The 17355-nt window shown below is 44.3% G+C and overlaps 1 protein-coding gene across 1 annotated transcript in view; it reads right to left on the bottom strand.

Moving 5' to 3' along the window:
- VWF (von Willebrand factor) overlaps positions 1-17355 on the bottom strand; it is a 241098-nt gene that overhangs the window by 126914 nt on the left and 96829 nt on the right. The window contains exons 19-21 of the mRNA XM_065410272.1: positions 9605-9743; positions 8158-8292; positions 504-650 (exon numbers count right to left, since the gene is read on the bottom strand). Of these exons, the coding sequence (XP_065266344.1) occupies positions 504-650; positions 8158-8292; positions 9605-9743 (421 nt within the window). The remainder of the gene's footprint in view (positions 1-503; positions 651-8157; positions 8293-9604; positions 9744-17355) is intronic.

The following is a 17355-nucleotide window of genomic DNA, read 5'->3' as shown; positions in this document are numbered from 1 at the left end:
CAGGGATCAAGAAGGGGACATTGGCTACCACTGCCTGTTCTGACTGACTCTACTGGGAGTGTGTCTGGATGAGTCATGGATTTAGCGATGGGCCCACTTCTCCTTCTGCCCATGAAAGTCACTGTGCTGTGGGGAGCACTAGAAATGTATTCCCTCCAGCTCCCAGAAGAAACTGTCCCTTTCAATTGCCCTCATTGAGGGCATGATGCCTAAGTGCTTCTCCTCCCTCTTCATTCCTAGCATGGTTCAACCTACCGAGAACCATAACTGAGCCCTTAGTGTTGAACCACTAGAGAAAAATATTAGTCCATAGTGTATTAGTAGAAAGGCCTTTTGTTTTTTGAGAGAGGGCCTAATGTTTCACATGAATCTATTAACATGCCTACATAAGAAATACTGAATTCCTTCCTTGCTCCCCCAGAAGGATCTGTCCAGATGTATTCATTAGGGAACTTTAGGAGCACTTTCCTAGTGAGAATGAGAAATAAATCAAAGGTACTTACTTTGAAATGTCCTTTCAAAACAACGGAGACGCCCATGGCCAGATCCCAGGTTACAGAGATTCCTTTGCCCAGTAAGAGAATGTAAAAGCGCCCGGACTTCAGGACTTCAAAATTGGTTTCATCTCTAAGAGGCTGCTTGATTTCCACCTAAACATGAAAAACACACAGGGTCCTATGGCACCTTTAAGACTAACAGAAGTATTGGGAGCATAAGCTTTCGTGGGTAAGAACCTCACTTCTTCAGATGCAAGTAAAGAAGTTCTTACCCACGAAAGCTTATGCTCCCAATACTTCTGTTAGTCTTAAAGGTGCCACAGGACCCTCTGTTGCTTTTTACAGATTCAGACTAACACGGCTACCCCTCTGATACATGAAAAACACAGTGTGCTAGCAAGGACAGCTCACATATTAAACAGGTCATTGTAACTTCCCTCCGTGCTCCATGTACTTGCTAACGAAGGGCACTTTTGAGAAGTGCCAGGGTGCGGTTCGTTGACGGTTCAGTGAAATCCCATTGCTGCTTCTGCAGAGCACTGTACTGGAACCTATACATCAATAGCACACAGTGTTGAGCACAAGCTCAGATGTCTCACACAGAAACCTTCCTGTGGATGAATTACTCCTTTAACGAAACAACTTTGAACGGCACAGGGAATTGGGATGGAAACCCATTGGTTTCATTCTGATTACAAGTTCTGAGAGTGTTCTGAGTGAAGCAGTGTCCCCTGAGCCCTCCATACGGAGCTCCCACTGGTCGCTGGGATAGATACACAAAGGAATCACCTTTAAATGGAGATAGCATTGGGGATGGATTTGCTAAGAAAAGGATGACTAGGTAAGTTCAGCTAAGTCAATTAGTGGCCAATTAACAAGTAACGGACAGACATCAGTATCAGTTTCCTTTTTTTAGAAACCACAACAATCATCAAATTCATGATGCCTGCAACAGCTGTAACAAAAATAAATGTGGCCTACTTATCACAAAGTGCACGGAACTCCTTCCATATTAAACATTGGAATCAAGGGGCAGGTTCTGACTCAGAGCTGTGGAAGATTTGCTTCCACTGCCATGTAAAAGGACAGCCCCACCACCAGCAGGTCTCTGGATTCTTTTTTTAATCAATTAACTTTGCCATCACTAACACTTCCCCCTGCCCTCTCTTGCCAGTTTTCTATGCTTGGGACCTCTTTCTGTCTGCATTTGGCTACAATGTCACAGCCTCCAGCTGCTAATGAGGTGAGAGATTAATTTAAAATGTTTCCTTTCATACTGTATTTCCTTTTCAGTGGGAACCCTAACAGGATTATTAGCCACATGTTGTGAGGAAGGTCTGGAATGGCTGTTTATTTAAATACTGCTAAGGTGTTAATTCAAAATGTTGAATTGGGGGGGGGGTGAGTCCTCCAAAAGGGTACAAACAGGACTTAGTTTAAGAGAGGAGAAGGAGTACAGCAACCCTAAGAGCAAAGGGAGAGCTCCCCATCCTCTCCCCAGTTTGGGTAAGCACTGCTTCCCCAGGGCTCCAATTTCTTTGTTGGTGCAGTGAGAGGTCCCCATTCTGTTTCAATCTATTTCAACCATGAGCTATAAGAAAGGAGCACTCATCCTCAGAGAGGGACCAATCCTGCAACCATTAAGGATCTCTTGAGCAGGGGCTTCAACATCCTCCAGGGAGGCATTATATGAAACAAACTAGTTCAGTGACACTCAACTTTAAAATGGGGAGTTAGAAGAAGAAATTAAAAGGGGGGAAGGGATAGAAAGAGGAAGCTAGTCACAAAGACCCTAAAGCTGAAAGCAAGGACACTGAAATACATAAAGTCAGCAAGGAGGCTACTTAGGCATCCCATAAAACAGTCTCACGGGGTCCTAAGCAAAATAGGAAACAAGAAGGCAAGAAAAATGAATAAATATGGTTAAATGGCAAGGTGCAAGGATCCCTTCAAAGATAGAAATCCAGCCCAACTGAAGCCAATTAAAAGAATGCTGCAGTGAGGTCAAGGTGAAAAGGTCATTGACAGCGTTTCTCAGTGCCAGAGTGCCATTTGAGGAGGTGGCTACCATACCTCAAATTCTTATCCATTTGACTTTCGTGATTTCTTTTCCTATTGACATTTCCCATGCTCTTCTGCATGCTTCTCCTTGAGTTAGATTTTTATTCACTCAGATGACCCTTTCTGGATTGCTTTTCCCGGTCTTTTTTCTGCTTTCTCAAACATGTAAGCTCACAAAGGTTGAGTTGCACAGTGTTTTCTTTGTAAACATTGGAAATTTGAGATGGTTTGAGTTTTAAATCCTCTCTATATTGTTGCTTTGCTTCCAGAGGTGGCTGAGCCAATACGGCTAACCCTGCAGATGCAGGGGGCACCAGCTACAGAGTCCCCACATCAGGGATGAGCTGAAACACTCGTGCAATGTTAGATGGTTCTGCACAAGCACTGCAGAGCTTTGCTGCTTGGTGCTCACCAAGAGCTCGGTGGTAGTGGTAACCTGAAGCCTTTGAGAAACTGGGATTTCTCCCCTTTTACTGCTGTCCTTGATGGAGTGGATTCCTACCCATTCAATTTAACAGGAATCCTCCATCTACTATTCCCCTTGCATTCCTACACACCACTTCTGGACACATAACTTCTTGCCCATGTCCTACAGGTCCAAACCTCCCAGCTGCTGTGGCATAGAAATGTCAGGCAGTTAGGAGTTAAGAGTAGAATAATATTACACATTGAATCTGGAGCCTTAAAGACAGTCTAATGGCTTCACAGAGCACCTCAGATTGTTGGAACTGGCTCTCTTTTAAAAGAGGACTGGCCAATTGGTGTTATTCCAATCAAATCCCTGACTAAAAATTACTTAGCAGCATTGCCTGAGGAAAAATACAAAATCCATTTTACTGGGGTGGAGTGGACTCGGCGTGTAGGGAACTGAAAGGAACTCACTACCGACCCAGTATGCTGAGAACCTCCTGAAAGGTCCCGAGTACCTGCAGTTCTCACTGACTTCATGATGAGACGAGAGCTTTCAGCACTACCTCAGAAGGGGCACTCGTCATTATTAAGAGCTCAAGGTAATGGGCTACACAACAAAAGCCATTTGCAATGCACAACAATAGCTATATTGACCATATTAATAATACCCCCTACTTACACACAAATAGATGGCACTCTACATAGATTAGATATCTACATATATACAGATGCTACTACTTTTATTATATAGAATTCTCAAAACAAACATTGTGTAATATTGGCCCTATCCCAGCTCTCTGAGGTTTAGTGCAATATTTAGATCGGGGTCGGCAACCCATGGCACGCATGCCAAAGACGGCACGCGAGCCGATTTTTAATGGCACACTGCTGCCTGCAGGGGTACCACTCAGCCCGCTGCCGAACCCCGGCAGCGGGCTGAGCCAGACCCCGGCAGGCAGCAGCGTGCCATTAAAAATCCTGCCCGACCCAGCCGGCTCTTCTCCGCCCCCCTACCCCCGTACCGCTCTCTCTGGTGAGGGAAGGGGGCAGAAGCAAGCTTGGTCCTGCTGGCTGCTGCTGTCCAGCAGGCTCCACCAGCAGCCAAGCTTCCCCCTCCCCCGCCTCTTCCCCCAACGTGCTGCGTGGAGCCCCACCTCCTCTCCCTCCCTGCCGCCGATGGCCCTTGCGAGGGAGGGGAGAAGAGCAGCCCCAGCGCCCTCGCTGCTCAGACCGGTAAGGAGGCGGAGAAGAGGCAGGTGGGTATGAGCGGGGCGTATACTCCAGACCCCTGCCATGAGCCGCTCAGTGGGCTGGGAGCACCCCCCTGATCCCAGCCCTCCCCCCCCCAGCCCTCTGCCCTGACCCCTGCACCCCCCTTGCACCCCAGCCCCCTGTATGCCCTCATGACCCCATCCCTGATTCCTGCACCCTCCACACATACCCAGCCCCCTCACACCCCATGCCCTGACTCCTGCACCCCCTCACATGCCCCCAGCCCTCTGCCCTGACCCCTGCACCCCCCTTGCACCCCAGCTCCCTGCATCCCCCCCACGACCCCAGCCCTGACTCCTGCATCCTCCACACATACTCAGCCCCCCCACACCCCATGCCCTGACTCCTGCACCCCCTCACACGCCCCCAGCCCTCTGCCCTGACCCCTGCACCCTCCACACATACCCAGCCCCCCCAAACCCCGCTGCCCTGACTCCTGCACTCCCCACACCCGCTGCCCTGACTCCTGCACTCCCCACACATACCCTGCCCCTCCATACCCTCTGCCCTGACTCCTGCACTCCCCACACATACCCAGCCCCCCCACACCCCATGCCCTGACTCCTGCACTCCCCACACCCGCTGCCCTGACTCCTGCACTCCCCACACATACCCTGCCCCTCCATACCCTCTGCCCTGACTCCTGCACTCCCCACACATACCCAGCCCCCCCACACCCGCTGCCCTGACTCCTGCACTCCCCACACCCGCTGCCCTGACTCCTGCACTCCCCACACATACCCTGCCCCTCCATACCCTCTGCCCTGACTCCTGCACTCCCCACACATACCCAGCCCCCCCACACCCCATGCCCTGACTCTTGCACCCCCCACATCCCCACCCCCCACCCTAAGCACCAGGTTGGCAGCAGGCTGAGCGGGGCCAGTGGCTGGGACCCCAGCTGGCAAGGGGGCGGCAGCCAGAACCCCAGACTGGCAGCAGGCTGAGCGGGGCCGGCAGTCAGGACCCTGGCTGTCAGGAGCCAGTGGACAGAACCCCAGACCGGCAGCGGGCTGAGCTGCTCGGCCCGCTGCTGGCCCGGGGTTCTGGCTGCCGGCCCCTTGCCAGCTGGGGTCCCAGCCGCCGGCCACGCTCAGCCCGCTGCCAACCTGGGGTTCTGGCTGCTGGCCCCTTGCCAGCTGGGGTTCCAGCCGCAGGCCCCGCTCAGCCCACTGCCGGCCTAGGTGAACGGAACCCCAGGCTGGCAGCGGGCTGAGCAGGCCAGCGGCTTAAGATCAGCATTTTAATTTAATTTTAAATTAAGCTTCTTAAACATTTTGAAAACCTTGTTTACTTTACATACAACAGTAGTTTAGTTATATTATATATAAACTTATAGAGAGAGACCTTCTAAAAAATGTTAAAATGTATTACCGGCAGGCGAAACCCTAAATTAAAGTGAAGAAATGAAGACTCGGCACACCACTTCTAAAAGGTTGCCGACCCCTGATTTAGATGGATGCACAGCTAGAAGGGTCATCCATTTGTGGAGTAGAAGAAGGACAGAATTTTCCTGAAAGGAATCCTTTCATTCAAAATCTGCCTAGTGTTTGTTCTACTTCTGTTTTCTCTTTGCCAGCCCACTACAATTTGGACCTGGCTCAGCCAATCTTTCCCCCGCCCCTCATTTAAGGAAATGGAGATCCCCCATCTCCCTTACTGCTCTACACATTGGTTTTTTCTGCTCACAGTTGGGTATTTTCTCTTCTAAATAATCACAAAATCAGTCTGTGTTTGTCTTTCCAAAATTTAGACAAGGATCAGAACTGGTCAAAATAGAATTGAAATGTTAACCTCAGTCACAGATTTATTATGTTTATGGAGGCTCCTTGCCCAAACCATGAAGTAGTAAACTTCTGACCCTGAGAAGTGGCAGATATTAATTGTTTCAGAAGAGGAATATAAATGACCTCATGCAGCATTTTAACAGCTCCTGGGATAGTCACACCCAGGTACCTTGCATAGTTCTTGGACCACTTCAAACTAGAAGCTGCCTTCAAAACAACATCTTCAAACATCTGATGCAGCACGGAAGCATTTTGACATTTGCTAAATACAAACTTCCAGTTTTCTATTTGTTTTAAATCTAAGCTAATTATAGTAATTTTTATATATAATAAAAAATTGTCAAAATCAAAATGAAACATTTCAATTGACCCAAACTGAATTTTGAGGAGGATTTTTGGGTTCCCAACATTGTTTATGATTTTAATTTTTCTTCCAGATTAATGACAAGAAAATGTTTTGATATCTACAAATTTTCATGGGACAGGAAAAAAACATTTCTTGCCCAGCTGAGAGTTGAGAGTTTAGTCAGTGTTGTGTGGGTAATCTGCAATGCAGATGAAATACTTATGGGGGCAGATTTTCAAAAGAACCCAGCACCCTCTCTTCGTTCACAAAAGTTGCTGCTGGATGCTTAGCTCTTTTGAAAAATCTAGCCACGTATTTAGGTGCCTAAATGGAAGGTAGGCTTTTTTTAAAAAAAAATCTGGTGCTGATTGTCATTGCTCAGCCCTCTTGCAAATTCTGGCCCGCGTGGCTGACCCCAGTGCCAAGAACAGCTTGTTACTTGTGCACACCCAAGGGAGGTTTCCTTTAGTTGCAATAAGTAACAGGACTGCTTTGGGAGCTGAAATGTCCTGTGTACAATCCCCCCAAGCAATCCTTGTGTCTGAATGGACCATACACAGATGTGATCAAGAAAGGTTATGGGTTATGTACTCAGTGCTTTGATGTAAGCCACTCCCAATAACCTGGAACATAACAGTTTGCAGGCTTAAACCAAGTGAAAAGCTGGTTCGATTTTGTGCATTAAACCCCAAACAAGACAAATTTTGTGTGGTTTCATGTTTCTGAACATTTTTGCAAAGATCTACTCCGGATTCCAGGACAGAGTACGGTACTTCAGAAGTTTGGGTAATTGTAACTCTATAACTCACTGGAGATCTGTAATGTATGAACACAGAGACATTCCTGGCTGTTACAACGCCCAAGGCAAATAGCTGAAACCTGCCCTCTGGAAAGGTTATTTCCTGTCATGGAGTGGGGTGGAAGGTGGGAACGGTTCCTGGTCATTTTTTGACAGTGTGTAGGGAAGGGGGAGGAAGAGGAATCCAGTCATCTGGATTTTCCATCTGACATTTGTTTTAGCATGGGGAAGGAAGCTGACATTTGCATCAGCTCCTGCAACATGCCTGGTCCTTCATATGACTAAATTAAATCACAGTTTTACTAGGTAAGGGACAGACATTTTTTGCAATAGCTATGCTTGAAATAGATTTATACCTTAAAGTATGTAGAAAGACAAGGGAAGTACAGTCTGGTACTGCCCCACTCAAAAAAAGAGAAAGCAAACTCAAAGTAAACTGAAATGATCTCCCTGTCATTTCTCTGTGCCACTTGCAGCTTTCTGTTTAATGGAATGTAGCTCCTCCAAATGAAGAATCCATGATGAGGCCCCAGGCTGCATAGAGCATTTTCCAATAAGGCACTCAAAAGAAGCAACAGCAGCAGCACTCCATTTAACAGCCCTGGCAAAGGACTGAAGGGCAACAGCAAAATGCCTTTAATTAGCTGGCCCATGATGGCTAGTTACAGAACCCCACCTAAAATTTGCTTTATAGGTGCTACCTCCTGCAAGGCAAGACTTGCAGAGATTCATTACAGCAAAGCAAAGAAACACATTTAGCCCCACGAGTGGAATTGTATCATATACTCCCAAACAATTCATCACAATTATCTGATGTAGGATTTACATTCCCCACACACTGTGTCACTGGCACGTTCATTTTATTACATGGCTCTTCAAATATCAAAGCACAGTAGAAGGTTCATCCCCCATGTTACAACCCATCCTAAAATACTGGCAGACCATTTATAGAGGAAGAGGGAAGAGAAGCAGAGGAGTACATACATTTCCATTGAACAGCTCTATCTCCCCATTGTCAAACAGAATGGTAAGCCTTTTAGTGCACTTTTCTCCAGTTAAGCCACATCCCTCATTTGAAATGAGAACCCGAAAGGTTCCAGACTCATCCTCACAGTAATCCTATTAAAGGGAAACAAATGCAATGGGTCATTAATAACAGGGACATTTGAAACATACCGAAAAACACCTGGGGAAAATGCAAGTCTGAAAAGCTGAACTCTTTCAGGCACTGTGGGGCTGCTCAGACATTTGTCAGCTTGCTAGTTTCTCCACTACTCATACATTTTGTCCTGACCATAGAGGGAGACAAAGGCACACTTGGCCAGCATGCAACATTTGCACAGATACTTTGTAAAGAGCTCTTTAAATATAAGGGTTTCAGAGGCAATGTTAACTGTGCTATCTCAGGGATATACAATGGGTGCAGTGTTTATCAGTTTTATGTGCACAAGAGAAGGCAAGATGTCACAATTCATATAATGAAATAAAATGAAGCCACATCTGGGTTATGAAGTGGATTTTTATTTCTGTAAATACAAGAAACATGATGTAGTGTTTCAAACATAATGCTTGGACACTGATGATTGGGGTTCTAATTTTTGTGTCTGCCACAGGCTTGCTTTGTGGTCTCAGACAAGCTCTTTCTTTTCTTCATTTCTCCATCTGTACAATTAGAATAACAACACCAACCTACTTCACATGGAGGTGCATGGCTTAGTTCATTGACATTTGTAAACACTGAGATTCATGGAGGGATGGTACTATGGAAATGCAAAGTATTGTTATCTTTTAAGAATGGATCTATTCAATATTTGGCCAGATTTTCATATATTGCCCTCTGCTTTTGCAGTCACATATTTACACCCACAGTTATTTGCATGTGTAGCTGCAATCTTCAGGCCACTTAGATATCTAAGTCTCTGATTTGTTGGAGCAATGAGAGATTTAGACGTGTGTGTTTACACACACACACACACAGAACCCCCAGAAAATAAGTTGTTTCAGATCAGCTTGACACAAGCTGGTGACTTGAAAGTATGAACAAATTAAGTTTAAATTCTAGAGGCATTGCAATTGAGTGTAGTTAATTGAGAGAAGGCCAGTCTTGTAGAGACCCTGCAATTCACTTTGTGGGATATCAGCAAAGGGGGGTGGGGTATCAGAGAAGGGACTTTCAGAGAAAGAAGCCTCCCAGAAACCGATAGTGGGTATTTACTAGTAGGTATGAAGTTGTCAGTGCTCCTATTTTTTCCAAGCCATCTCATCCACTGCTGAGTCCTGTGCACCTCTGTTATATATCCAGCCTAGCAATGAAAGATGTTTTACAGTAACTCATTTAAATGTTGGCTTTTTTTTCTTTGTTTATGGCTTACAAACAAAGTATATTTTTAACCTGACATGTCATTCTAATAATGAACAATAGTCTTCTTACCTGAACCAACACATATTGACAGTCACCTGGAAACATATATTTCAGTCCATCAAATGTCAAGAAATGGGCTGTACCAATAACTGAGCAGGTGGCATCACATACATTATCTGTGCAGTCCCACTTTCGACCACGACACACACTGCAAGAGAGAGAACAGAAGACCGACAGCTATTACTGTTTATTATTTATATAGTGCCAAATGCGTGCCAGACACTATTTGCAAAGATGAGGTTCTTGTCTCAACGAGCATAAAACCCAAAGAAACAATACACTGAGACAAAGAAAACTGGAAGAGAAGTAGCAGCAAGCAGAGTGACAGAGCATTCATTGTGATTGTGCGGGGGGGGGAGGGTCGAGCACCCATGGGAAAGAGGGGAAGTCAGCGCCTATGCCTGTGCACCACAAAAGGCTCATGCCCTGGTCATCTATGAATAGGACTTACCTTCTGTGCTTATCTGAGTTTGAACCAGAGCAAGGAATCAAAAACTGAGGCTTCTGCAGAACTTTAATATCTTCAACAAAGAAAGTTGATTTTAGGTATGAAGTACAAAAACCATAGAGAGATGTAATTTCAATAAATTTAAGGAAGACCTCTCCCCCATATCCAAAACTGATATCAAGAGATCAGCTCTATCATACATATAAACCACTATGGCAGGGATCACCAGGTGGTCTTTCTTTCAAATTCTTTTTCTTAGTGTTCAAGCAAGTATTCAGTCTTGGGTAGACATGCTGTGGTGATGGTACTAGTTTTTGGGTTACGCAAGGCTCTTTAGGAAGGGAGCTGTAATAGCAACAGAAGAGTTTGCTCTTTGCTTTGGTCTCTGATTAGTCGATTCTTGAGGCAGAGTTGCTTTCTGGGACCTGGGCAGTAATGCCGGGTTGAGATTCCCTGCATACTGCTTGACCATCTCTGTCCCAGGACTGGTGTAAATGTGTAAATACAAGTTACACTTACAATATAATCATTAGCAGGGCCGCTGAGAGCGGATTTGGGCCCCGGTGAAAAAAAATTTTCGGGCCCCCCCAGCAAGGGTGGACCAGCTAAACAGGGCCGACGAGAGGGGGGGGAAGCCAGAGAAGCCAGGCCCCCTTCCGGACTGCCGGGCCCCGGTAAGGCGACGGGGGGGAGGGGGAGGGGGGAGCTGGGGAAGCCGGGCCCCAGGCCCCCTTCCGGATCCCGGTAGTTTGTACCGGCTTTCCACCCCCCCTCTCGTCGGCCCTGATCATTAGGCAACACTGTCTCTCACATGTGCAACAAGCCCAATGGGGGAGTATTCTGAATCAGAGCAATAAAGAGAAGCACAGGTAATCTAGAGCTCAGATCATGTTTTATCTCAACAAGCTGGGGTAAAGTAGAAATCAGTTAAGTGGGGAATAATCACAAGTAAATCAGAAATAGTTGTTTTAGCAGGAACTACTACTTAGGCTTACACCATAAACTACTGTAAATTATTACTGTTCTCTACTGTATATTCTCTTCTATTATCTTAATTAAACTCACTTTATAGGTAACAATTTATATCATGAACTAACAGAATTTGGTATAAGAAAATACAATGCACTAGAACATAAAACCCACTGTTATATGTTCCCTTTTCAGTTTCTCAGTTTTCAGCCCCTGTAAGACCGAAGTTTGAAGGAAAAGTTGTTAGGATGTTTAATTACATCTTGAGCAATCCTCTTGTGCAGTCTTTGTTGACTATTTTAAGTTCCAGCTCAAATAAAGACATGTATTCCTTAATGTGATATGTCAGCTCCTTGATTGAACAATTTTCACTCTGTTCCTTTCTGGCTTCCAGTCCCTTGCTCTCTGACAATTTCTCTAGTCCTGTCACTTCACACCTTTTATACTTTAAAATGATGTCTGAATATTTTGTTTTACAGTCCTTACCATTTTCTTACTTTCACTGCAGCTCACTTTCTCTTTATTTCTCTTTAATTACAGTTTATGTTATTACAGCTTATTTCCTTCCCATTTCATTCTTGCTTTACTTTTCTCACAGTTTTCTAACAACGTTTTTTTCTAATGATTCCTTAGATTGCTTCAGAGACTCATTAGTTATTTTCCCTCGTTTAACTGCTCTGCCTTTAACTTTTCCTCTCACATCACAGCCGCAGGCTCAAGCTCACCCTGCTTCAACTGCCCTGGAAACCTTGGAGATCTCCAGGCTGCCCCTACCCCAAGAGCAGCTGTTTTGGGCTCCCTTTGTTTCAAATCAAAACAAACAAACCAACCAACCTTCTAAACACCATGAGGCTGCTTCTGAGCAGCCAATTTGCACTGCTCCCAATGCTCTTTTGACCCAGCAGACTCCAATACACGCAATAATTTTGTATGAGTGTGCTGACAGAAAATTAAATATAAACGCTTCACCCAGCCAATAAATCTTACAGTAGCCTAATTTACCTAGGAATGACGACTTGGGTAAGGCTTGCATAGCCAAGCGGGGGGAAAGTTTTACATTTTCTCGAAGTCTATAATGCTACTATCTGCTCCCTCCCTATGGGCCCAATCCAGAGCCCACTGAAGTTAATGAGACTTTCCATCGACTTCAGTGGCCTTTGGAGCAGGCCCTAAATTACTGCCACTCTCTGAGACATTCAAAGCACCAGTGGATTCCTCAGGGCCTCTCCCTGACCTGAAGAGTTACAATCTTCCAGTCAGTGAATGAAAACAATACCTTTCAACTTATGTGACCGATCTCAACCAGCCAACACAGTTTAGATTTCAAATACTGTGTACCGAATATTCTCATTGACCTGTTTGAGATCAATCCAGAGTTTTAAAATCAAAACAAAACACTCTGGAAAAACATTTGTCTAGTAAATTCTAACAACAGGTATATTTGCAAAAATCATCATCTGCTCCTGGATATTCTGAGAGCAAGAAAACAAATTGAAATGTTTCAAGTAAATTATTTGCTGCAGATTATTTGCCCAAATCTAGTGATATCCAGCAAAGTGAAAAGAAGGTGGTGTTATTCCTCCAGGCATAAATTCACTTGTGATTTAGTCAGGATCAGACTCCTGGCCTACCAATTGACTCATCTAGCTCTCTGTGGGCTATATTTGACCTTTGTTCTCATTGTGTCTGAACTCCACAATGAGAGGAAATCTACAAGGGGTTGAGAGTAGGCATTACTCCCCTGCATGGCTGTTTCAGACCCAGGCACAGTGCAGCCTGATTAAATTACTGCATAATTCTAACAGTGCCATACTGGAGAGAGTGACTGAGCAAATAGAAAGTCTATTACCACTGTGCCCCCTATGCAGTGTTCCCCAAACTGTGGTAGGTGTACCCGAGTGGCACATGAGCTTGATGATCCATCAATCCACTTCAGAACAAATTTTTTAAGGAGGTGGTACGTGAACCAATTAATTTTGGGATCCTCTACAGGATCCTTTACGAAAATAAATAGATATGGGGCAAAATCCTATGCTGCACCTCCTATGCTTCGCACCCTCCCAATCCCAAACTCTTGCAAGGGCTGGACAGGGCCCCCAATGTAACTGAGATACCCCTGGAGACCCATTTAAATTACAACAGCCTCCCGAGGCTGCCCTATGGGCCATAGTACTGCCTGGAATCTCTGCAGCACTCTTTGCTGCAGCCCTACCGCAGGCATGGCCCCTATATTGTGGTTTGCAAGTGAATCCTCTGAAGAACAGCCTGTAGCCATCTGCCTCCATACCCATCCTCAGGGAGTCCTCCCCCAGGTGGATACGGGACTTTTAGTGCCACTTTACACCACTCAGGCCCTTTTACCTGTCGTAAATAGGCCAGAGTGGGAGTAAGAATCTCACTCATTACCTTTAAAACAATGCATCAGTATGGATAGGTTATCCCTTCAGTTACAGACTGCATGTAGAAATACGTGCTTTCCTGAACTTCCTTATTACAAGAAGAGTGCTGGGCAGAGTGTGCTGGAATATTTCATAATGCTGTTAGTGTTTGATTGTGGATATCCTGCTCTGCTCAGCATATCCTTTTACAAAAACACTTTTATTATCCTCCCAAGACCATTATATGTTAAATATGAAGCATAATGTGACTGGCCCTTCTTTTATTTGCGATAGTGTCCCTTTTTCCTCATAGGAAGCCAAAATGGTAGTAGATTTAATATCCAACTGATGCCAGAGGACATGTGTTTACTCTGTTTACTCGAGTGACCAAGTTTGTGGACCAAGAAACCAGGCCTGTAATTCAGCCTGCCAATGGTTTCTGTTCAGATTGTATTACTTAAGTATAATACCATCCCTGTCCAAAGAAGTCTCCCTGTTCTTAAATGCATTTCATTCTTAATGGTATTTTATCTGACCCAGCAATTTGAGACATTACCTCATAGTCTGACAGAACAATACTCTGAGGGATGCCATTGGGCAAGACAGCCCCTGGTCAATTCTAATGTGGCGGTCAAACCAAACTAGGAGATAGATGGGCTTCAGACTATCTGGCCTACCACAGGCCACACATAGTAAGAGGCCAGCCAACCTCTTTCATGCCGCAGAGTAGGAGCAGAGCCACCTTTTCACTGTGCACTGACAGTAGCTGGTCAGAAAAAGGAGAAATCTGGTCAAGTTAGTGGTTTGGTATCATCATGCCTCACTGCTACTGTAATAATTGAACTGCACTGCTAATCTCATATAAAAACGCGGACGTTAGAAAAAAGGAGGCAGGAAATATATATATATTTTTTTACTTTTCTCCTTCTTGCTCATTCCTTCTCTGTCTTTTCTCCTTACTGCCAGCTGTACACAGCCCTGGAGCCTGCTCCTATGCATCTATAACAGGGGTCTCCAAACTGCAGCCCGCGGGCCGGATCCGCCCGGGGCTTCCATTTGTCCGGCCCTCCAACCAACAGGGGAGAAGCGAACAGCTGAGTAGGGACGAGCAGGCAGAGGGAGGGGCCGCCGGCAGCAGCTCACACAGGGCAGCAGCACAGCTGAGGGGTGAGTGCCTCTGGGAGCCAGTGTCCCCCCAAAAGGGGAGCCAACTTAGGGGAGAGTTGCTACTGCAGCCGAGCAGGCATGGACCCCTGCCTTAGAGTAAAAATACAAACCAGATGCTTAATTACATCTCCAATAAATGAAGTAAAGAAGATGGAAATTAACAATTTCATAATGGTTAAATTTTAACATCATCACTAATAGAACCAAACAGTATTTGTATGATACAAATGTGAGAGTTTTTAGAAATAAAATAAAAAAAATGTGAAATGATTGTTAATGTATTGACAAATATTTTGTGTGATTTCACAGTACCTGCATCAATTAACTTTTATACCTGATTTAGAATTGAATGCAACACTGACACAGTAGAGTAGTGTTGTTTTTTTTAATGATTTTGCATATATTTAATTTCTTTCACAGTCGCTTCGGCCCGCGAAGCCCCTTCAAAAATCTAATATGGCCCTCGTCTCAAAATTTGGAGACCCCTGATCTATAATGCAGAAGTGCCTAATTCTCTTGGCTCACCAGTTTTACACAGGTGTAACGTCACTGATTTCAGTGGAACTACACCTGTGTATGTGAGAGGAGACTAAAACACGTAGGGTGATTTGGGGGAGGGGGGCGGGGTGTTGTATATTTTTAGCAATCAGTCATGCACCATGCTAGTTATGTTTATCGTTATGAGATTATTAAGGGTTTCTAGATAATGCTTAAACCCTTTTGTTGTACTGACTACAGTAATAATACTTAGTTCTTATATAGCACTTGTCATCAGTAGATCTCAAAGCACTCAAAGCACTTTATAAAGGAGGAAATAAATATGGGGAAACTGAGGCAGAGAGTGGGGAAGTGACTTGCCCAAGGTCACCCAGCAGGCCGTTGCAAATTCACATTGGTAACTAGTAGACCCAGAGGTCCTGATCCAAAGTCCCTGGAGGTCATTTGGAGTCTTTCCACAGTCATCAAAGGACTTTGGATCAGGGCCACAGTGAGTTACTGAATGTTGCCAATTATAACAAGAGAGGGAATATACAACATGAAAAAGCAAGGGTAATGCATCACAGCCTTTTTTCATTTATTTCATCAATTATGATGATTATTTATTTGTGTCAGAACAGTGCCTAGAGACCTTGCTTGAGATTAGGGCCCCATTGTGCTAAGCACTCTACATATTTTAAGAGCCAGCCTCTGCCTCAAAAAATGTACAGTCTCCATAGACATGACAGATAAAGGGTAGGGTACAGGGAGTTTTATCCCTACTTTATAGCTGGGAAAAGTGAAGCACAAAGAGACTGAATCACTTGCCCAAGATCGTGTAGGTAAGTCTGTGGCAGAGCTGGGAACTGACCCTAGATCCTTCCTGTCCCAGCCTAGTGCCTTAACATGAGACTACTTGTAGTTTAATTTGGATAACGCTTCATAGTACAGTAAATATTCTACAGTACATTTGGTGAAAACAATGAAGTCTCAGTAATATGAAACCTCAACAGAATATCTGCTATTAAATGTTTGGTTAGAGGTGGAGCAAGACCAACAATTTTTGTACAGATTATGAAGTGTGTGACTTAGCAAAACTCAGATAAGTATGGTTCTACTGTATCATGCTTCATAAAGATGACTCCAAATTTTGCACCAAGCTCAAGCAGAGTACTGAATTCCCAGCACATAGCATAACAAAATGTCTGCCACTGGCTTAGGGTTAGAGCCATTCTGTTGCTTATGAACTAGGGTCTCCCACTTGTCAAGATGAATGTAAATGCCAAATCTGACACCTCTGACTCATATATTGTGTTTGCAGGTGTCCACATCTGGCTAAGAACAACTGAGAATGAGAACTCCTCCAATAGCAGTATGAAAAGTGAAAACAAAAGAGAGGAGGATTTGACTTCCAAAATGCAGACAATCTATTCTTGGATATTCTCAGAGTGATAGTAATTTCTCACATTGATTCCTAAATGATGCTCAACTTGATGTCTGCTGAGAGCTGTCATGCAACTTTACAAGCCCAGTATGTTGTTCAAACTGTACAAAATTAGATCTTGCTTCCAATTTTAGCTTAAAAATAATAATTGAAATGAGATGCAAACATGAAAAGTAGGAAAACTGGCTATTTTATGCATTTCCCACCTTCCTCCATTTTAGAAAAAAAGCATGTGTGTGTTTGGGTGTGCATTTGAGGACCATTTTTATCACTACAATTTTGCAAATACCACATCAGAAGCAAAAAGAAAAATTGCAAGAATGGAGTAATGCGGCATCTTGTAAAAATGATTGCAACCTTCAAAAAATGACTGAAAATAAGTGAAATGACTATGGAAATCACCATGCACTGGGAATTTTGTGGATAGATTTTCAAAAGAACAAAAAATCCACAATACTGTCCTCTTGCATAGTGATATTATTGCCTCAATAAAGTTGTCAGTGTAGCTGACCACCTAAATCATCTCATATTACTAAGAACAGAAGCATGAAAGCAGGTTGTACTCTTTAAAGAAAATCAAAATCCTCTCTTCCCCCCTATTCTCAAGCATAACATTCCAGCTCTACAGTGTAGGAACTAGCTCCCTAGGAATCACTATGGGAAAGTTAGTATTTCCATATAAATAACACAAAAAAAGGCTACTGGAGACTAGGTTCAAATCTAACTTGTATCCATTAGGAATGTAAAACCATGTCCCAATTATAGAAACAACAGAGTTTAATCACTGTTGTTTAAGGGCCCCTACAAGAAAAATCTTTGTTGGGGAGCTGATGTTCTCTCATGTAGTTGAGAATGAACCATGAAAGCTGCTACAGAA

The sequence above is a fragment of the Emys orbicularis genome, chromosome 1, assembly GCF_028017835.1.
Source record: "Emys orbicularis isolate rEmyOrb1 chromosome 1, rEmyOrb1.hap1, whole genome shotgun sequence".
Lineage (NCBI taxonomy): Eukaryota > Metazoa > Chordata > Testudines > Emydidae > Emys > Emys orbicularis.
This window is presented reverse-complemented; position numbering and strand designations above follow the sequence as displayed.